Source organism: Malurus melanocephalus, unplaced genomic scaffold (genome assembly GCF_030028575.1).
Source record: "Malurus melanocephalus ecotype Western Australia unplaced genomic scaffold, MMel_1.1 scaffold_504, whole genome shotgun sequence".
NCBI classification, from domain to species: domain Eukaryota; kingdom Metazoa; phylum Chordata; class Aves; order Passeriformes; family Maluridae; genus Malurus; species Malurus melanocephalus.
Window position 1 is genome coordinate 152,321 of NW_026623736.1, and position 21,515 is coordinate 173,835.

The 21,515-nt window shown below is 53.2% G+C and overlaps 2 protein-coding genes across 3 annotated transcripts in view; both read right to left on the reverse strand.

Annotated features, from left to right (window-relative positions):
* SREBF1 (sterol regulatory element binding transcription factor 1) overlaps positions 1-3,931 on the reverse strand; it is a 10,810-nt gene extending 6,879 nt beyond the window's left edge. The window contains exons 1-2 of the mRNA XM_057381287.1: positions 3,543-3,931; positions 7-307 (exon numbers count right to left, since the gene is read on the reverse strand). Coding sequence (XP_057237270.1) covers positions 7-307; positions 3,543-3,648 — 407 coding nt within the window. The 5' untranslated portion in view covers positions 3,649-3,931. The remainder of the gene's footprint in view (positions 1-6; positions 308-3,542) is intronic.
* Positions 3,932-7,826: 3,895 nt separating this feature from the next.
* TOM1L2 (target of myb1 like 2 membrane trafficking protein) overlaps positions 7,827-21,515 on the reverse strand; it is a 54,791-nt gene continuing 41,102 nt past the window's right edge. The window contains exons 13-15 of one of the 2 annotated variants that reach the window (XM_057381319.1): positions 16,258-16,317; positions 13,713-13,749; positions 7,827-13,180 (exon numbers count right to left, since the gene is read on the reverse strand). In XM_057381319.1, the coding sequence (XP_057237302.1) occupies positions 13,032-13,180; positions 13,713-13,749; positions 16,258-16,317 (246 nt within the window). In that variant the 3' untranslated portion in view covers positions 7,827-13,031. The remainder of the gene's footprint in view (positions 13,181-13,712; positions 13,750-16,257; positions 16,318-21,515) is intronic. The other variant, XM_057381320.1, reaches the window with a different exon arrangement.

The window sequence follows — 21,515 nt, forward strand, 5'->3', positions numbered from 1 at the left end:
CCGGGCTGGGGCTGGGGCTGGGGCTGGCTGCTGGGCACCACGGGCGGCTCCTCCTTGACACCCAGCGCTGGCGCCGGCAGGAGCGGGGCCGGGGGCTGCGGGCCGAACGTGGCCATGCCGGGGGGCCCCGCGTAGGCGCTACCGGTGGGGGCGGCGGGGGGCGGCGGTTTGCTGGGACCCAGGAAGGTGTTGAGGGTGCCCGGCGTGGAGGGGAGCCCCGGGGGCACGGCGCTGTSCGGGGCACTGAACGGTGAGTCGAACAGCCCCGAGAAGTCATTGTCCGGCGTGTTGATGAGCTGCAGCATGTCTGTAAAACACACCCCCCGGGCTGTCAGCTGCTGTCCCGTGTCCCCCAAGGTGGGCCTGTGCTGGCCCTGCTGCCCTCCCCGCAGCGCAGCATTTTGGGGCCAGATCCCCATAATCCAGGGGCGAAATTCCCTGCGAGCCCATGGATCTGCTGTGCCCTGTTCCTCTCAGCCTCCCTGCCATCCTGCCAGCGGAGAAACTGAGGCATGGCACTCAAAGTGGGGTGTCCGGGCTCTGCCAACAGCAGTCAGTGGTTTTCAGCCTGGGCTGGGAGTGGCAGGGCACATCTCAGCCTGTCTCTGATATTGAGGGGAACTTGTGCCAGCTCATTCATTTATTCCGTATTGGAAACCCCGACAAGCCCCAAATCAGCCCCTGTCTCAAGGGGAGGGGGTGCTGGGACAGGGACAGTGGGATGGCACCCCAGGATGGTGCCAGACCCTGGTGCCAAGTGTGTTTGATAACAACACCCCTCAGGAGGGCAGCTGGGCAAGCACGGGGCTAGAACAGCCCGAGGGTGGTCTGCCCCACTCCGTGGGTGCCCCACAGACACACCCCGACATCCACACATCGGGGTTCCTGGGACACCTCCCACCACGCAGGGATGCCCCATCCCGGTCCCCCCAGGCTCATCCCACACCCCAGGATCCCCCGCACTCCGGTACCCCCGGCACAGCCCTGCTGCACTCACAGACCTCGGGGTACCCCCACGCGGRTACCCCCAAAGCACCCCGCCCCCGCACAGCCCCACCGAGCCACACAGCCCCCGGACACCCCCGTCCCCGCGGGGTGCAGCACTCCGAGAGGCAGCACGGCGGTGACCCCGCCAGGCGAGGCGGGGGTACCTTTAAAGGTGCTCTCCATGCGGGTGGGAGCAGGGGGATCCCCAGGAGGAGGCTGCGACCCCCGCTCAGCCCCGTGCCGGGCAGCGACGAGGCCCCGGGATATTTTAAAKCCATGTTCTCGCCTCCTCCCCGGCGCCCTCCCCGCGCTGCCCGCGCCAGGGCTGGAGCGCGGCCGGCGGTGGGGTGATGCGACTCCGCCAATCGCCGCCTGCGCGCCCGCCGGCCGCCCCCGGACAGCCCCCGGCGCCCAAGGTGAGCCCGGCACCGGGTTACTCGCGGGCATCCGCCGCCATCCGCCCGCGGTTACTCGGGGTCACGCTCCGTTAGCCCCTCTGCCCGCGCCCCATCGCCCCCCGAGCCCCCCAGCCCGGTGTGACGCCCCTCAATCATTGCCCGGGAGTCACCCCGCGAYGATCGGGGTCTGCACACAGCTCTGCTGCACCCCAAAACCATCCAGCCCTCGGCGCCYTGCCCTGTGTGGGTGCGGCTCCCAGGGTCCTTCCAGGGGGTCCCAGCCCTCCGTCCACTCAAGAGACCCTCCCCCATCCCCCAAAGCTCCCTCGCGGTCCAGAGCAGAGTCTGGGGCAGCAGAGAGGGGGTGCTCCCTCAGCCCCCCCGCTCCCTGTTCCCAGCCTGCGGGTGGGCAGGGCTGTCCCCCCCTCCTGGCATCTCCCAGGTGTTTCTGTGCTGTGGCCCCCGCTGCCACCCAGGCCATCAGCAGGACACGGGCACCCAGCAGTGCCATCTCCAGCACTGCCGTGGGACCCTGTGGGGCAGAGCCACAGGGCTGTGGGTCCTGGAAGGTTCCAGGGGGCTCAGGGCACCCACATCCCTGGGGACACATCCCACATCACCCGAGGGCTGGCACAGGGACAAGGGACAACCCATGGCCAACCGGGGACCCGTGACAAACCCAYTTGGGGGAACTGTGGGGTACGAGGTGTCCTGGCTCGCTGTGATACAAAGGAGCACAGCAGAACCCCACAGTGGGAAAACCTCATCCCATACGGCACCCCTCAGCCCTGGCACAGCTCCTGCTTCCCTGCCCACGCCAGAACCTGGCCAAGAAAAGCAGGTGGCACCTGGATCTGCTTTGATCCACCCCGACTGCTACYGGGATGAACCTGCAGACCTGGGATGCCATCTCCATCCCAGTTCTCAGAGGAGACCACCACGGACCACACAGTGGGGCAGGAGGTGGAAGGTTCAGCGCGTGTTCCACCGGCTGTGCCGGATGGCGCGAACCTGCAGAGCTGGTGGAGCACGTGGCGAGGCAGCTGTGGGGCTTGCCGAGGGCTGGGATCCCCATTTTTTTGGGATCTCAAATGTTTTGGGATCCCCAATTCTTTGCTAAAGCCTTGGAAACACTGAACTCAGCGCACGTGGTGCTGTGGTGGTGGGAAGTGGGTCSCTTTGAGGGACGTGTTCCTTTGGGAAGTGGGTTCTCCTCCGGGAATGGGCCCCCTTGGAGCACCCCCACCCCACGGACCCACAGCGGCGGGGAGGGGGTGTTGGCGAGTGCCAGCCCCGGGGCTAGAGCAGAGCCGCCCCATCTCGCCACACGCCGCTTGAATTGGTTGGGAGAACCCAGGAGGGAATGACCGAGAGTAACCCCCGCCGGTGGCGTCACGGATGGGGCGGGGCTACCGGCGACACGATGCTGTGACCGGGAACGGGGGGGGATCGTCGGGGCTGTCCCGGTACCGGCACCTCCAGCCCAGGGTCCGGGTGTCGGTGCCCCCCTCCCCCCGCCCCTCGCTGTGGACCGGCCCCGGTACCGGAGCCAGCGCGGTTCTGCACCGACCCCGCTCTCCAGCAGCCCGGTGTCCCCCGCTCCCCATGCCGGGCCCGGCACCGAGCCCGGTCCGCCGGCCACGCACCAAGACCTGCTTGTGCACCGGTCCCGCTGCCCCGGCCATGTCCCGGTACCGAGTTCCCTGAGCGTGCACCGAGCCCGGACTCTCCGGCCACGGCCATGCACCGAGCGCGCCCGACCATTCACCGAGCMCCGGTTACACCCCCACAACGATCCCGGCCACGCATCGAGACCCCGTTATACCCCCAGCCCGGTCCTGACCATGCACCGAGCCTGGTTATAGCCCCATCCCGGCCCCGGTTGTGCCCCAGGCCCCGGTCATACCCCCAGCCATGTCCCGACCATGCACCAAGACCCGGTACGCACCGTGCCCAACCCCCGGCCATGCACCGAGCCCCGGTTCTCTCCCAGCCCGGTCCCGGCCATGCCACAGCCCGGTCCCGGTCATACCGAACCCCAGCACAGCGCCGACCCCAGAGCCCCGGCCATGCACCGAGCCCCGGTAATGCCCCCAGCCCGGTGCCGGTCGTGCCCGAGCCCCGGCCGTGCCCCATCCCGTCCCCGCCGGGACGCACCGTCGATGTCGCTGAGCAGGGCCGTGTCGATGTCGCTGGCCCCGGAGAGGCCGAGGGACGGTGCCAGCCCCTCCAGGGCCGCGTCGTCGAAGGCGAGAGCGCTCATCCCGGCGGCTCCGGTGGCTCCCGGTGGCTCCGGTGGCTCTCGGTGGCTCCGGTGGCTCGGGCGGCTCTAGCGGCAGCGGGGCCGCCCGCCCGCCATGGCCGCGCTGGCCCGGGCACAGGCACCACGGGGACGAGCCGCCAAGTTGCTCCCGCGAACCGTGCCCGGAGCTGCCACCGGGCGGGGAGGGCGGGGGGGATGGATGGAGGCGGGTCCGCCACCGGGGCCCGCCCAGCGCCGCCTCCCCGCACCGCCCCGCCGCACCGGGACCCGCGGCGGCACCGAGCGGGGATCCCGACACCGGGCAGGGACCGGCGGTACCTGGCAGGGACCCCGCGACACCGGGCAGGGTCCGGCGGTACCGGACAGGGACCCCGCGACACCGGGCAGGGTCCGGCGGTACTGGACAGGGAGCTGGTGCACCAGCAGCTGAGCAGGGAGAAGCGCAGGCTGCAACAAGAGCAGGACACTGTCCTCCGGGGATGTCACCGACCCCTGGGGATGTCACCGACCCCTGGGGACGGGCACCGAGCCCTGGGAACAGACACTGAGCCCGGGAAAACTCATCGATCCCCGGGGATATCACTGAGCCCCAGGGACGTCATTCAGTGCTGGGGACAGGCACCAAATCTCTGGGCTGGGCTCTAAATACCTGGGCTGGGCATTAGGGCCCTCAGTCCCTGGCGGGGCATACAGGGAGCAGGAGGGAGGGCCAGTGTGGGCAGGACATGGTGGCCATGGCTGCAGAAGCCTCAGCACCTCGTGGAGGCCACGTGCCAGGGCGAGGTTGGACCACTGAGCCACCTGTCAAAGGCCCTGTGCCTGCCCTGTCCCAGCTCCAGGGCTCAGAGCACGTCCCGCCTGTGCTGCCCGACCATGGCAYGGCCCAGGGTGGGAGCAGCTGTCACCCCTGCTTAGGGACACACCAGTGCTGCCCTGTGAGCCTCAGCTGAACCCGTGCACCCTCCTGGGGCCATCAGCCGTGGTACCCAGGACAAATGCTGGTGCCATTGGGGTCAGTGCTGTGGGAGTCTCACGCCAGGACAATGCCATGGCCTGTGCCCTGCAGAGCTACATGCTTTGTCCTGCTGCTGGGATTCATTTAGGACATCAGCTCCCTGGAAGTTTGCCCTCTTCTCTTCCATGCCACCAAGCACAGTCTAAGGCTACCTGGGAATTCATTAAACCTGGCTGCACCTTAAAGACTTCCCTTTGGCCTCAGTGGCTCCCAGGTGGTGGCACAGCAGGCACCCTCTGCAATGCAGGGATCCCCTGTGTGGCACGGAGCACCCCAGGGCTCACTGGGGACAACACAGAGCAGAGCTGGGGGTGCACAGCCCTGATGGTGCCCTCTGCACCCTCACCCCCACTCCGGCCTCCTCAGTCCAGGGACAATGACCTGAGCCCGAGCTGGGGACGAGCCCGGGGAATCCTGGCTCAGCTCCGTGCCAGCAGCCGGGGCAGCGTCACCCACACATGGGGCACCATCGGCTGCTCCGACATCCCTCATCCACAGCAAACATCACTGAGGGAAAACCCTCTGGAGATCCACAACCTGCCATGGGACGAGCAGGTGACTGTGTGCTTCCCCCCCATTTTTATTGGGGTCACTGGTGAGAAGCCAAGCTCTGTGGTAGTGGGATTTCCCTTCCCTTGGAGCAGTCTGTGGGCTGCAGGAGGAGAGGGSAGGTTTCCAGGGCTGGAGAGATGGATGTGCTGTGGCCCCATAGATGTAGAGCAGCCTTGTGCAAGCGTGGGGGTCACAGACCTTTAATAACCTGTGCAAGATCCGGGGCACAGCCTTTCCTGAGAAAAATAGGGCGCAAAATCACGCACATAAACACAGAGGGGGACAATCACACATAAACATAGACGGGGAAAATAACACAAGTAAACACAGCTAAATTTTCACACAAGCTGCGTGTGAACCGGGGCTTTTCCAGATCCCTTCCCCGATCCCCCTCCTGAGGGTCTGTGGACGCCGGGAGCCCCCAGGTGATGCTTCCCCCGCTCCGGGGTGAGGAGGACACCCCAGCAAACAGCAGCACCCTCCACGCACCGGGGCAGGACGAAGCGGCTTTGGGGGCGATGGAATCCACGCGGGGTGGGGCTCCCGGGGGTGCGCTGGGTTGCGGAGCAGGGAAAACCCCGCCCGTAGGACCAGGGCCACGCAGCCAATAAGCGCGGCGGCCCTGAGTGGAGTGATTCTGCATCACGGCTCGGGGCCCGCGATTACATCATGTCAGTCCTGCGGGGATGGCGGACGGGCCACGTGGTCGCGCCGGAGTCGCTCAGACGTTTTCCTGAGCGCAGGCTGGGAGGAAACCGCAGGATGAGACAGAAAACAAACCGGCCCCGSGATGGTTGGGCTCCGGCCACCGAGCCGGCCGGGCGGGCTGGCGCGGCTCCGCGGGGCTCGGGCGGTGCAGCATCTCCCCGAGCCGCACTCCGGGATGGGAGCGCCTGAACGCGGCAGCCTCCGAACGGAGCATCCCCCATCCTGCTGCGCTCTCGTTCAGCCAGCCCGGCTCTCCCAAARTGATGTTTCCCACCTGCCTGCGCACCTTAGTCCTGCGCTGGAAGCAGCGTGCCATGCTCCGTGCCCAGCCTCTGGCATCCTGCCTGCCCTGCGGGTTGTTTTGCTCTGGCAGAGCGCGACGTTAATCATTAATTTGTGTCGCAAACAGATTCAAAAGACACTCCTTCACTGCCTGTCATTCGGCTTTGCCAACTGTCCCTTCCTGAGCCAGAGCTTGGAAAGATGMAGCCAGGTTTGGTGGCCTTCCAGTGCAGCCCCCCCCCGTTCCAGGTTTATTTACCCCCAGGTGAAATGGAAAAAGGTAAATGCACGTGTGGTCATTTCCTATTTGCACTGGCATCCAAATCAGAAAGCCRTGGCACGCAGCCTGCCCGAGGCTCTGCCCATATGGGCTCAGTGCTGTGCTCTGTGCCCAGGCTTGGCAGCCCACGGTGCAGGGCAGTGATGTGTGGAAGCCCCCAGCCCATGCTGGGAGTTTGCACCGTCACTGCGGGAGCAGGTTTGGAGAAAAGAAGCCCATCAGGGCTCACAAATCTGGGGTAGCCATGCTCATTTTGGCGAGTTGAATCACTCCCCATGTGCTTGCCCTGCTCTCACACTCTTGCCTTTGCACCCTGTCTGGCCCTGCTGGAGGTAGAATTTGGGGCTAGAGGGATCTTCCCCTCACGAGTGTCATCATGGGGCTGCAGAGGACAATGTGGTGAAGCCCCTGCAAGGAGCAGTCCCCTCGCTCCCACATCCCCCACTCCCACAGGCCCCGTTCCCACCGTCCCTCCTGCTGGACATTTCTGAACCGGTGCTTTTTGTGTGATTCTGCCTCGTCAGGGCAGCAGCAGCTCYGCACCTTTCCCAACAGATCCAGGCCAGGAACCTCCCTGAAAGCATCCGASATGGAGCCAGGCACATGATCAGTGCGGGGTAAACAAGCTGGGGCAGGGCTGTTTAATGCTAATATGTGGCTACAGGGAGGGGAATCCCATCTTTCCAGCTATTCCACACCCCTTTCCCAGCTTTAAAYGATCAGCTTGGATCTCCACATGCAGCACGGAGGGCACCATTCTACCAAACTGGTTCAGATTTRGCCAATGCCACTTCTCTGGAGTTCCTAAATGGGTGCTCCTCCTTCTCTGCCCATCAAAACTGCCATAGTGGTGGGGATATTGGAAAAAATTCCTGGCTGATGAGTCAGGAAAGTGGCCCTTGCATGGGCTGGGAACATCACCCACTACTCTGTAGGTCACCAGGGTGGTGATCCACAGGTGCCTTCCAAGGACTATGAGTTAAGCCCTGCGAGGAGGACAGGTTCCCACCGAGCACCCAGGTTGTCACCCGTGCACCTGCCTGATGTCACCCTCAAAAGATGTGCCAGCATTTAGTGGGACACCAATTTAGCAGCACTGGCAACACAGCATCGAGCACAGCATAAACCACACACGCAGGGAGCAACTGTTGGAGACAAACCTTCTCCCAGGGGGAATATCCAGGTTCTGTCACCTGGAGGAGACCGAGGACTCCYGGTTTTGACATCTGGTGGGTACCCAAAGCCACGCGTGCCCCCTGTGCTCACTCATCCCCTGTGCTCAGGCCAGGCAGTGCAGCCAAGYGAATCCCCAGCTGAGAGACAGACGATAGCACCCCCAGCTCACACTAACAGTGTATTTATTGGAATATCTCACATGCAGGAACCAAGGAGATGATTTCTGGAGCAAGTTAAACAATGGCAGATTAATACAGTTGTTTTGTCTTTAACGGAAACACTTTCTACTTGAATACAGCAATGTTTTAGTGTTGGGTTTCTCTGCTTTTTGTGTATTTTGTTTCTCTTTACATAGTCGATCTCTTTAAACAGTTATGTCCCCTTTCTCCCCCTACCCCATTCCCAAACAAAAAAATATCCAGTATCTTCAGTAAATAAATATTATCCACTTTTATCTGGAAAGCCTACAGCTGTAATATACAGAGAAGCTATTACACAGGTTACGTTTGTAGGGTTAACAACAGCTCATAGGAACGTGTAGGGAATGAGGAGCTCGTACTCATAAAAACACGGAGCAAGGTGGGAATTTTGGAGTAGTGGGTTTGCCACGGGCTAAAGAGAACCAGCACCAGAGCTCAGCCGTGCTCGAGGCCAGCTGGCTCTTGGTGATACACAGCCTCACCTCTCTCCAGGTGAGGAGGAGGTGTGGGGAACMTGGGGCTGGAGCAGGCAGGTACAGCCTGCTCCAGAGGCTGTGGTTTGGGATGGATGAGTGGAAGGTGCTGTTGTGGGCACCTCRTCTCCTTGGCTGGTGGGAACCCACAGCAGCGGAAGGGTTACCTCCAACACAGTTCTAAATCCACTCATTGCTTCATTATTTCCATAAAAATAACTGTTCTGAGCTGTTTTTTTCCAAGGGGAGGCTCCACAAGGCTTGTGGTCAGCCCTGAGGAGGTAAACAATGACGGAGCTGGACGGAGCTGGACGGGGATGGACGGGGATGGACGGGGATGGAGATAGCACAAGCAGTTCCCACTCCAGCAGCCGCAGGAGACTCAACAACTCATCAGATGAAACAGAATGCTGGAAATCTGTCTTGTTTGCTCTCCTGGGCTGCACATCCTGTCCCTGCAGGTGACCTCAGGAGAGCAGGGAATAAAGGAGCAGGGACAGGCTGTGCTGGCGGGGTGTGGGCACAGAGGGATTGTCACCCCTGCCCGGATCTGTTCTTCCACCACTGGAGGGAAACATCTCGCCACCACAGCCAGCTCCCAGTCCTCCATTTCAAAGTGGGAAAAGCCAATGTATCCCATCAAAAAATGCTGGATGAAGAAAAAAAAAAAACCAGAAAGCCTCACTAAGACTCCTTCAGCGTGGAGGTGCAAGACCAGCCCTGGGGATGGCAGAGCTGGTTTGATCAGCACATCCCAGAGATGGAGGCTGTGATAATCAGAAGGGAAAAGGTATGTTGGAGGCTACGTGAGGGTCCCAGTATGGACCAGTCTCAGCGTTTATGCTGTTCCCTTTAAGAGACACCGTGCTACGTTTTTATGAGCAGTTCTCCTATGAGCCTTACCTACATCCTAAACACCCTAAATGTCTGTACAGCACATTGTTATCTATTACACCTGCCGAAGATGCAGCTGAAATCTACACAGAACAATTAAAAAAAACAAAACCCAAAGGATATATTTAAATAGAAACCATTGATTCCTTACATCTCAGCACATGAAGAGTTAACAGGTTAAAAAACACACTGGAAAGAAAATATATAGACAAAATAAATATTTTAACCTAGAATAGGGCGCGATTAGAACTTACAAAGGACCCCAAGAATAATTTAGTGTCATTGAGTGTCAAGCTGTGATTCCTAATATGCCTAGAAAGCGCTGGGATGTTATTCCTAATGGAAAGTGGATCAGGCTGCAGCTCCATCCCTGTTCTCGCAAGCATCAGAGCCACGCGAGTCCTCTGCCCACTTGCACAGAGGAAGCACTTAAGAGTGAAAGCGGAGGAAGGATAAGTTGAGAAGTTGGTCTCCTGAAGTGAAAAACCCCTTCCCTTTCCTTCAGACAGTTCCCATCGCTCTGGTTTTCTGCAGACCACAAGAGGACAGGGAAGATGAGAGATCCTGATACAGGACATTTGGGAAGCTCTAGCGTAGCTCTTGTATTTGTTAAAGAAGGTTTGGGCTAAATCACCTGTTCTGCCACACTCTGTTCCCTTTGGTGCTTCCAGCCCCGAGAGCCAAGTGTGGTGGATTTGGGCTCCAGATCCATCCTGGGTCTTCCCAAAAGTACATTTCCTCCCAAGGAAGGCATCTCCTGGGAGCTGCCCTACTTCCAGCAAAGCCACCACTTCTGCTGATGGCACTTGTCACTCCCTGCAAGCAGTGCCATGACTTTCCAGAGGATAATGCAGAGTGTCAGCAGGGACCACAGGCTGCCTGAGGCTGCACACACCAAAAGAGCCCCTTGAGCTCTGCCAACACACAGTCTGTATTTTCCCCCCAGCCCCAGCCTTCTCATTCCATCTCTTTTCCTTCCAGCTGGAGAGATGAATCACTGACAGTTCTGTGGAATATTCCAGGAAGGGACTGGATTCTCCCTAAMGCAACACCTTGGAGGTCCCAGGACAGGTTCAGTGTGACAGAAAGAAGCATTAAAAGCACACACCCCCAGCACCTTTTGGCTGAGGGGTAGGGGATGAAGGGCCAGCACAGCCGCAGTGGGACGCTGCGGGAGCTCGGTGACAGTGACATCCGTGCCACTCTGCACCATCTGACAGTGTCCCCATGCCTGAGCAATGCGATTATCTCCTCCGGCTTGGCAGGGAAGCTGGATTAACATGCTTAGAATCACCTGATGTGGCCATTTACAGGGTCAATGTGTTTCAAGGATTTAGAAGAGAAAATACAYACTTAAAACACCCACGGAGCTTTCTGCATTGACAGGAATACCAGCAATTCATTCTGTGCTGGCGAGACTGCTCAGGCGATCACCAGATGCCGTCTGAAATCAAATCAGCGTCGCCACAGAAGTCTCCTCAGGTTTCTGGGAGCTGGTGGCCACATCTGACGTGTTGCAGCAAGCCAGCAGTGCCAATCCCTGAGCTTTGAGCTCACCTTGTGCTGAGCACTGAGGGCAGTGGGGGAGAGCAGGAATGTGCAATGCAGCCGAGGCAGACTGTCCTGGCATGTTCCATTAGCCATGGAGAAGGTGGAATGGGAGAAAACCTCTGCAGACCCACACAGAAAGGCTTCAACTGGAGAGAGTGTCAGCAAGTGGGGAGAAAAGCTTGATCCCGAGTTATCTCCATCCTTAAACTGGTTTTCCCTGTTCACTTGTAAGCCATGCTACTCGGAGCAGTGATGAGGTGCCACGTCAGCGCAGAGGGGTGGCAGGACAGCCCTGCCTGGGCCCAGCTACATATGGAGGGATCCTGGAAGAGGCTGCAGGCAGGGCAGGACAGACAAGATGAGCAGGGAGAGCACAGAGTGAAACCTGACCTGGGACAGCCTGGAAATCCTGCACCGAACAYTTCCCTTCAAAGATTAATGTGTCCGCTCTCAAAGTCCATCAGTGCTGCAATCAGGCATTTGGTAACAGGCTTTGTGTGTCACAACATCCCAAAGGGGCTGGTCCCCAGAGTGTGTGGTATGGGCTGATAAAATGCCATGCTCAGATAAAAGCTTCTATCACTTGGCCTAGAACAACTTTCCAGAGAGCTCGACGCACATCAGCATCCTGGGAAGCTCAGACATGTCAGGTCAGAAGGAGGTGGCTGGTTGCCTAAGCCAAGGAACACCCTGAGGAAGAGGGGTTGGAACCTGCTGCCTGCACAAGCGTTCAGCTGATAAAGTGCCTCTCTGTCAGGATGGGAGATTCTCCTGCCATGCACTGCTCAGCTCTCTCTTTGATCCTGCCATCCTGCGCCACTGGCTTCCTCCCAAGGAACACGCTGGGGGACGCGGCGATGGCTGGAGCCGCCTGCTCCAGCTCTGCCTGTCAGCCCAGCAAGGCAGGCACACATGCTGGAATCCCTTCTGGCAACCCCAGAGGAGCAGGAATCCTGGCCATGCCTCTGGCAAGCAAGGGAATATTCTTGTTTGTACAGAGACTGCAGCCCCGTAGGAGCCGGGAGTTAATGAAGGGCAGAGGGATCAAAGGACATTCCAAAAATTACAAATAGCACGGTCACAGTCATTTCAACACTTTCTCAGGCCTAAGACTAGAAGGAAATGAGGAGTTTCACCTCCAGCACAGGCTGGCACAGCTAATCCCTCCATGGTAACCATCTCCCTCAGCGTTCCACACAAAGCTCTGAGMTTTGCCTCTTTTCCTCATCCCTACCCCCAAAAACCAGCATGTCTATCCTACTAAGCATGGCAGGGAATCCAGGAACCTCAGTTCACACCCAATCCGTGAGCAAGTCCTATCCATCTGCATGGATGTTTACACCAAATGCAGAGCTTTACAGTCACTGAAGAAGRAATTAAGGTACGGAGAAAACAACCGAACTATTTTAAAAGGCAAACACACCAGGAAAATTCCTGTGTGAGAATGGTCTCCTGAAGAGTGAGGTGCTTCCTGTGCCATCATTACAGCATCCATTTAGCCCAGCATTTTCCATCCTTATCAACTGCCAGAGCTACTGGACATGGCCAACAGACTGCTTCAAATTAGAGCAAGCCCAGATAAAACACAAGGCAAAAAATACCCTGTGAGATTTAGAAATGAAACGCCACAGAAAGTGGGGAAAAGCGACCACCATATGGTACCAGGAGATGTGTGAGTGGGAGAGTAAAGGATTTTAACTTGTGAAGCACATGTTGAAAGGGGAACAGTTGTTCCTTGCTGTCGAATCCAACACGAAAGCCAATACATTAACATTTTATCTAAAAATAAAGACACACTCCTCCTGAACATTCCAGCTCAGTCAATTACATGCTGATTGACAGAGCCGTCTACTTGGCAGGACCTGCCTACAGAAGAGGATGATCCCTACATAAATTGAAGGGCAAGGCTGCTCTCTCCCCCCTGGGCTTTTGTTTCAGCCCAGTGTGACGTACTCGTGCATTCTGAAGGGGTTTTCAGCATCAAGAGCTGGTTTTGTGCAGCTGGGACAGGAAGGAGGGGATTAAGCGAGTGCTGGAGAATCGTGGTCTGGCAGGAATAGTGTTGGATTTAAACAGAAAGAGTCAGCTTGTGGGGGTGGATCATTTGGGGAGGGAGGGAAGGAGAAGCAAACTATGGAATGGGGGGGACAGGGGGGGTCGTTGTTAGCCAAGGACCGTGGGAGGACAGAGTGGCCGGACGGTGACAATTTGCCGGCGGAGCACAGGGGTGGCAGGGCGGCTCCGCGCCATCTTCACAGTGCAAAGAGGGCGTCCTCCGAGCGCTCCTGCTTTTTCCTGCTGGAAGGATTTGTCGGAGGAGTGGGGGCTTCCAGGGGAGGGGATGGCAGATTGGGAACCATCTCCGCCGCTTTGGCTCGCTCTTCTAAAAATTTGTCAAACTCTGCAATGCAAAAAACAGAAGGAAGACAGGTAAGAAGGGGGGTCGTGGGTTTGGCCCCAGGGACAGAGGTTGGCAGGGGTTGAAATTCCAGGGCCTGGCATCCTGTYGGGCTGTGTTTGCAGGCAAAAATAGTGGTGCAGCCTGACTTCCTCGGGAAAGGGTACAGCCGTCCTTGGAGACACCCGAGCTCAGGCAGCAGCTGGAATCAAACCCACACTATGCCACCGGCTGTGACAGAACCAGGGAAACATCATTCCAAAGGGCTGAGCAGCTTGGGGACACATTCCTGCTGGTACAAACACACAGCACAGCCAAGGAAGATGGCAGGGAAGCACTTACAGCCAGGAGGGCTCCCCACACCAGAAATAGGAACCTTTTGCTGTGAAATGCTCTCCTCCCGCCTTTCTGAGCATGGAAGCRTTTGCTAGGGAACATCAGGCTGGGAGAAGGCAGCATCTCAGCAGGGATCACAGCAAATTCCATCTGAGCACTAACCTGAGAATGGCTCATAGCCACAGGCATCTCTGCTTACCTTCACTGGTCACTCCTTCTTCCAGTTCGTTGCCTTTCTGCAATGGGAACAAAAAGGCACGTGAGCACAGGCAGTGCTTCCCCTGCCCTGTCACCCCTCCACCTTTAATACAACTGGACAGTTTCCACCACTTCTTTCCACATATTAACCATCGGAGCAGGGTGTCCGGGGGAAATCACAGGGCTCCCATGTCAGCAGACCAGTGGGGACTGACATCTCACTGCGCTGCAGAGCAGGAGGGTGAGCACTGAGGTGCTTCTGAAGATTGCTGGTGGATAGCCTAGCATTCTCTGTTGGATCTCAATGTCARTCCAGCGCTGTTTCCCCTTCAGACAGTAATTCTGGTCCAAATCTGAGCTGTGTGAGTCACACACACACTGTACCAGATGGCATCTTTTCTGTCACACAGTGCTTTAAAAAGTCAGGACTGTGGTTTGCATTGTGTCTTYAAATAAAACGCATTTTTAGCTGACAAAGGACACGTGCAAAATTGTTTGGGGTCAACATTTCTCCTTTGAGAGTTCATTTTAGATTTCATACAAAAATATAACAGCTTTCCTGTGTCCATGCTGTACAAAGACAAGACCAGGGTGAGCTGGATGAAGGATACTGACAGCAGTTAGTGTCTGTCCATCAGAATCAAAGGCTGGGAATGCCACAGGGTCACTGCATTTTCACCAGTCCATCCATTTCAATGTGCATTTCCAATAATGAAATTAAAAGTCCAGGGATAGGCATCCTTGTCAATCTATCAGGATGTTAAAGATGGGTAAAAATACTAGTTGAAAACCTCATGTTGAACCTGCTTTTAAAAAGTAAGGTATTTGTACCTGGTTTCTCTACCAGGAGCAGAAACATACGGACTGGCCTCACAAAGATTTTTAGARCCTGAGCATCTCCTGGCTTCCTACTGCACTGAGGCTTCCAAAGGATCACACAGCAGCCTCTTCACATGCAGAGCTGATGTTTGTCCCAGTGTACCCCACAAGGGGTAAGGAAATCACAGTTATCTAATCTAATCTGCAACTTCCTTGCCTGGGAAGCAGAGAATTGAAATGAACYGCTAACAAAACAAGGAGGACGGGACCCAGAGTGAAAAACAAAAATCCAGTTCAAATTTTCACAGGCTGCACCCACATAGGGTTGGGATGGGGACTCAGGGACATCCCCAGACTTGCTCAGGCATTTCCAGGACACTTMTCTGCTTTGTTCCTTTTGAGCAAGACTATCCTGGGGATGACAGATGCACAGAACTACCTCCATATCTTTCCATCAGATCCTCCTCTCCTGCCAAATTAATTTCAATCGCAAAAACAAAAGTTTACTGTTTAAGCAGAGTGGACATGCTACATTTGCTGTAATTTTTTTAACAAAATGAGGCCAGTTTGTAATTAAATTTTAAGTGACTCTGGTACTGAGGCCTGACAAACCTACCTGCAGCTGSAACCCAGTGACATTTCAGAGACATTTCAGGCCAGTTTGCCTAAACCAAACACTGAACCTGGAATCTATTTAAGCACTTCAGGCACCTCTGGAGAGCTGGAGGATTTTCTTCCTTCCAGTACAGTCAGCTCCTCCAGTGCCAGAGCACAGGGCTGACGTGCCAGAGCGTGTCTGCAGCTCTGCTTCCAGAGCTGGGGAATGGAGCCTGAATCCCACAGCTCCCAGCCAGGGGYTGTGGGAGACCCTAAGAAGTTGGGAGTTTTTTGTCTGAAGATGGTAGAATGGAAGGAGATGATCCTTGGGGGATATGGTGACCACAAGTTCAGTTCACTAAAACCATGTTTAAAAGAAGTATGAACAAAACCCGCCCCACAAAATGAACTTGGTTGATTTGAGTCAGATGCTTACATTGAAAAAAAGAACAAACCAGAATAAATGTGTACTAGTTGTATCCTGCTTAAACCAARTATGTGTTGGGACAGCAAAACAAAMTCCAGGGTGAAGGCAGAGCTACTTTTAATTCTGCTTTTTGTTTGTTTGTTTGTTTAATAATTACCAGACAATAAGCATTTAGGAGAAACTGAAAGTTATAAACATTGAAAAGAGTCTGTTGTAAATTTTTATTATTACAATTATGAAACATTTCAAGATTGCCAGCTAGTTTAACAAAGACATCTTAATTTGAAAGGAGTTTAAGACCTGATCCAGCATCTCTTAAAAGCATGCCTCAAACATAAGCATGAACTTAGATCCTGTCTAAATAACACAGCTTTAAACTTGGGCTTTAAGTCTGGTGCAGAAAAATTCAGCCTGAACTTAATGCTTCCCTATTTGGGGATCAGAATCCCATGTTTTCTGGAACACATGCTATTCTGTGATGTTCACATGGAGAAGGGAAAATAAAACAGCTCAGAAAAAAAGTGTTTTGATTGAATTGCTGAATGCGACCCTGACTTCTCCTGCTTAGATATTCCCTTGAAAGGGAACCAAACTCTCTGCTTGGGAAGTTTCACTGCTTCCCACYAGGAGAAGTTACCAGGAACTCAGCAATGCATTGAAAGTTAACCGTGCAAGTGAAAAATGAAAATATAAAGAGTCTCACCAAGTCGGTACTGAGCCACTCCTCAATGTCATCCATGACAGAGGACTGTGCAACAGGGATCTAGGGAGTGCAGCGAGAGAACAGCAAGGCAGGCAAAAACCAAAACACATCCACAATCATGGCCACAGAGCGATGGAAAACGCCAGAAATAAGATTAAAAACAAAAACAAAAACAAAGATGTAAGATGTGCTGGAAAAAAAAAAAAAGGCAACAAAATATAAATGGCATTTCAAATAAAGAAACAACTTGGAAAGGAAATTATGAACAACAGGGCTAAAAAAACAAGAGAAAGATTATGGGGAATGACGTGACTGGATGCCAGCGTAAGACGAGTAACTTCTCGACCACACATTAAAACCATCAAGATGGACTGATGATTCTAATCTTGATCGTGAAATGCTTTTAAGGGTAGAATACTGGATATCAGTTAGGTTTTGAAATGTTAAATTTACACCTTTTGTTTTTTTTTGAAATGGGTATTAGCCACAGTGAAGGGTTAGAAAAAAGAGGGGTTCAAAGTCTTCAGGCAACACTCCTATGAAAACAATTTGGTTTTCCCTGCAGGTGGAGGAGTCAGAGCCCAGGATACAGTCATGCTTCCTCTCAAATCCTCCTCCCACCACACCACAGAGCCCTGGCAAGCCTTGGCACAMGGATTTAAAGCAAAACTGTCCCAGCTCCCAGCTCCCACTCCTGTGCCAAAGGTGACCCTTGGCAGCAGAGTCCAACGCGTGCCAGTGCAAAGTGCGGAGTCTCAAGGGTGAGAGAGGAGGAGGATGGGGCAGAGGAGGAGAGCACAGCACCAGAGCTGCAGCAGAGCTCTCCAGAGCAGTCAGGGGCTCCAGGGATGTTTTCACACCCAGGCATGGAAAGTTGGCCTGTGCCCCTGCAGTGGAACTGGTCACAATAGCGATGTGATAGCGAGGGGCAGTGATTTCACACAGTGTGAAGGGTAACTGGGTCAGCAAAGGGAAATTACTGACTGTTAGGTGCAGAATTTCCTGACTTAACTACACTGCTTAAATACAACACAGGCCTGCCGAGGTAAACAGGAAAACACCACAATAGATCTGGTAAGGACAACCTGAAAAATAGTTGGAAAACAATGTTTTGTTTCCCATTGGAGTTCCAGGCCAGGGCAGGGCAGCYGGGCACCAGGACTGGCAGGGAGGAGATCTGGCACTGTTAGAGGGACTCTCCTAGGCAGAAAAAGTGTCAGGGGTTTGCTGCAGCTTTGCCTGAAACCTCTCCCAGGAATTGCCCTYCCTGGAAGTGATAAAAAAMCATGTGGATGTGGTGCTTAGGGACATGGCTTAGTTGTGGTCTTGGTGGTGCTGAGTTAATGGCTGGACTTGATGGTTTTGGAGGCCTTTTCCAACTTTATGGACTCCGTGATTCAATTAGAAGAGCTGGAAGAGGCTCTGCAGATGCATTTCCTAAGAGATGTAGGTACTTCTAGCAGAGGGAGACAGACAGATGCTGGATCACAGAGSCTGAGGCTGTTTAGCAAAGCTCCTCTGGAATTTTTTCACAGAATYGAGTGTATTGTGCTTTGTACTGAGAAGGCCAGTTAAGCCCCTGCTTGAGGTGAGGCTGCTAAAGTGGGTTAGTTGTGCCAAAGAACTGGAAATCCAGAACTCCATCCAAAAYATCTCTCCCAAAGAGTAGCACCAGRAAGGTGGARCAACCTGACCTAGTGGAAGGTGTCCCTGCCCACAGCARGGGGTTGGAATGAGATGATCTTYTTTTCTAACYCAAACYATTCCAAGATTKTAYAATTTTATTAAAATAAGAGCAGSTGTTGTAAAAAGTGTAGCAGTACTGTGTGCCTTTATTAGAAGAACAGCAGCTCAAACCTTGATTATCCTGAAAACATGACAGATGACTGATCAAGTACTGAATTCCTGAGAATCACAGGACTCTTGAATTTGCAGAAGTCCTCGAAGAATAGCTCAGCAGCTCAAGAGTTTGTGCTGTGGTGTTCAGTAAGAATTTTTTTTAAAAGAAATTTAAAAAAAAAAGGAAAAAAAAAGGAAAAAAAAGGAATTCTACTTTCAGCTAGAGCTACTTATAACAAACAAACAAAGCCCTCAGAAGTGCAAGAGCACTTCTTGCAGAGAAGCAGACAAAGCTGTAAGATAAACATCTGAGTGTGTCAGCCATTTGCTATTCAGCACTGACCTTTTAAAAAGCTTCCCCTGTCTCCCAGCACACCCACAAAAAGCTGAGGGTTTGTATCTAYTGCTCCTTCCATGCTCAAACTTCCAGTTTACTTTCCTCAGACTCTGAGCCCCATWTTCCTCATAAAACATGGGTTACATSTGTCAGGTTTAATTTGTTCAAGCATTAAGAGAAGGAAAGCTCTCAAAGAGCAACTGGAAGTTTTAAATTATTTTAAYGATAACATTGTACCATTTATGTTTAATTTTAAACTGACCACACAGAGAAGCTCAATTTTTGCCAGTCAGCTGGGTATTTGGCAATTCTCCCCCTTTCAGAAGCCCTAAACTGAAAAATATGCAGGGGAATTTTGTTACAACTAATCYCTAAATCACAACAGAGGCAATGTAAAAATAAATTAACTAGTTTACACATAAAAAAACCACCAGTTTCTGGGAACAAGCAGCAGTGGCAGCCACAGACTACATGGAAAAAACTCTGGAATGGGACACTGTCCTGTTAATACTTTGATTATGCAAACTTCCATGGTCTAGTGAAGCTTTCAGTCTTGGCAACAGAGCTCTCCAGATAGTCAGTTCTGGCTGCAAGAGCTGTTTGTATAAAGATACTGTGATTTTTTTTTAGAGTCTATGTTCAATGTAAATGGAAATTAAGTCACAAAATATTTTTGGGTACTTTGAGYAACTGGTTTTAATTAAAAGTTGGGCTGATTGTTTAAAATGCCTTTTTAATTTAGTCTTTGGAAAATCCTACAAATGGGATCATCTCAACAGTCCTGAAAGGGAAATGGAAACGGAGGGCTGGGAGAATAAAAGCAAGTGTTCAATCCCACAAAACCCACAGGAACCTGGAATTCAAGTTCCTGCTTATCTAAGATTGTGTTGATGTTCTCACTAGCAATCAAAAGCCAAAGAGTTTTGCCAATATATTTCCTCAGARGTAATAAAATCCAATATTCTACCCTTAAAAAGACAGTTTAAGGTTATTATTATCACATTTTATTTCTATTAAAAAATGATCCCACTGGAAAAGAAGCAGGTATGAAAYGACAATTCAGGTCTCTAGGTGAGCTCATTAATGTTCTTAAAATGTTTAACAAGGTTTATGCTAATTGTTGCTAGACTACTGCCTTGTAACAGCTTAGTTAATTCCAGTACTTGCTATATGTTTAACAAAGCTGACACCAGTCCTTGGTTAGTTACTACTTGCTCCCCCTTGTTGGTTAGCAGTAGTAAAAGTCTGTCATTCCTACAGAAGCACTAGGAACACACTAGCAGGCTATTCCAGCTTATTACTACAGCCTTACCATCTATTTAAAGCTGTTGTGATCTCRAAATAGCTGCTTGGCCTCAATATTAGAGCACGCTTGACTTTACATGCGAGGATTAAATTAACTACTTGGTTACTCCTAGCTGTGTTTACGCATTGCACAGCCGGGGCAGGCAGGAGCTCGGGGGCAGCKTGTTCCCCAGCAGAGCCTGTTGTGCCCGTACAACAACCAGCCCATCTGGACCTGACAGGCGTGTCCTGACAGTGCCAGCCCTCGGTGACACAGGGGACTGGGCTGTCCTTGCACAGTGGTCTGAAAAACACCATGGCTGGATGGGTAAGGAGATCCCCGTRGTCTTCAGCTAAGGGAAAACAGCTGCTTGCCTTCAACAGGGAGAGGGGTCCCACCACATGGAAGAAATGAGATCTCCACATGCCTATTTTTGGGTCTAGCCACAATTCAAGCACTTCAGTCTCCAAGAATATGATGTTATTCAACAGTCTCATGTTACCCAAGTCATTTCACATCTCAGATCCTATCTCTCTCTTGAAAGCACACATAGCGGCATCCCATTTGGTTACTAATTAACAGAAGTTTCATTTAATCTTTACTCACCTAATCTTCCCTACAAAGAGGGCTCTCCTCTCTAGCCAGGCATGCTGCTGGCAGTCTAGACAGAATGCTGAGTGGTTTTCATATCACTTTCTGTGAATTCTGGTTCAGTTTCATCCTTCCCCTGCCACTGTCCCAATTAATGTCCTGATGTGGTGGCTTAAGCAACACCTACTTCTCACTTTCATAACAAATAACCCATTTGGCATGTGAGTGGGTTGACAGACTATTCTCAGAAGTGAATATATTAATGCAAAGCTCAATAGCTGTCCAATCTCATCGGAAAGGAACTGAGACGACCAGTACTAAAACGTGGTTTTATGGTAAAGTCTGTGCCTAATGGCTGCTGATACAGACCCCTGTGTGACACCTGCATGGCAAAACCCTGACCTTGCACTGCATTGTCACTGGAACAGCTCATCTCCCATCCCTCAGTCATCTAAGAACCAGAAACCAAAAGGTCAGTATCATTTTGTCTGTTTTAGCTTTGTAGGTAGAGCTGGGATGGACAAAGGTGTGGCTTGTTCCTGTCTCCATGGTCCTGGCATCACCTTGCTGGCAGAACTGAGCCATGGATTAACTTGAAACAAGAACAACACTGCCAAAGTCACTGGGAGAGGAAAGCCACAGACTGCAAAGGTGTGTGGTGAACTGGGATGCCCAGAAATGGAGTGGGAAGGACTCAACCCAAAGCTGAAATGTCTCACGGTTTGGACAGAACAATGTCAGGTCATGAGGGATGTGAGAACCACTCTGGCAGGTGAAGAATTCCCTTTGAGTGGTCTCYGTGTTGTACAGGCACAGGGAACAGCAGCATCAGCTCACCCCTCTTTCCTCCTCATCAAAGTACAAAAAGTACCCCACWGAATGGGCACATCAAGTTCATACCTGGGATTTCTAGTTATCCACTGGCATTGTAAATGCTACAGGTCATATTAATAAATACTGTTAAGAACTACAGCCAGTTAAGAGAGAAACGGAGTTAATGATTAGTTTAGTTTTATTTTAGGTATTTCTCTCTCGTATTTAGCATACAAACACGGTGACAGGCTTGTAAGAGCAGTGACTGGTTGGACAGCCAGGCCCCCTTCCCTCCCCAAATCCATATGCCTCCATRAATGCTGCAGTATCCTTTTTCCAGACTGAATAACCACAAGCCAATGAAGGAATATGCTGTTTGCTTTTTTAATAAAG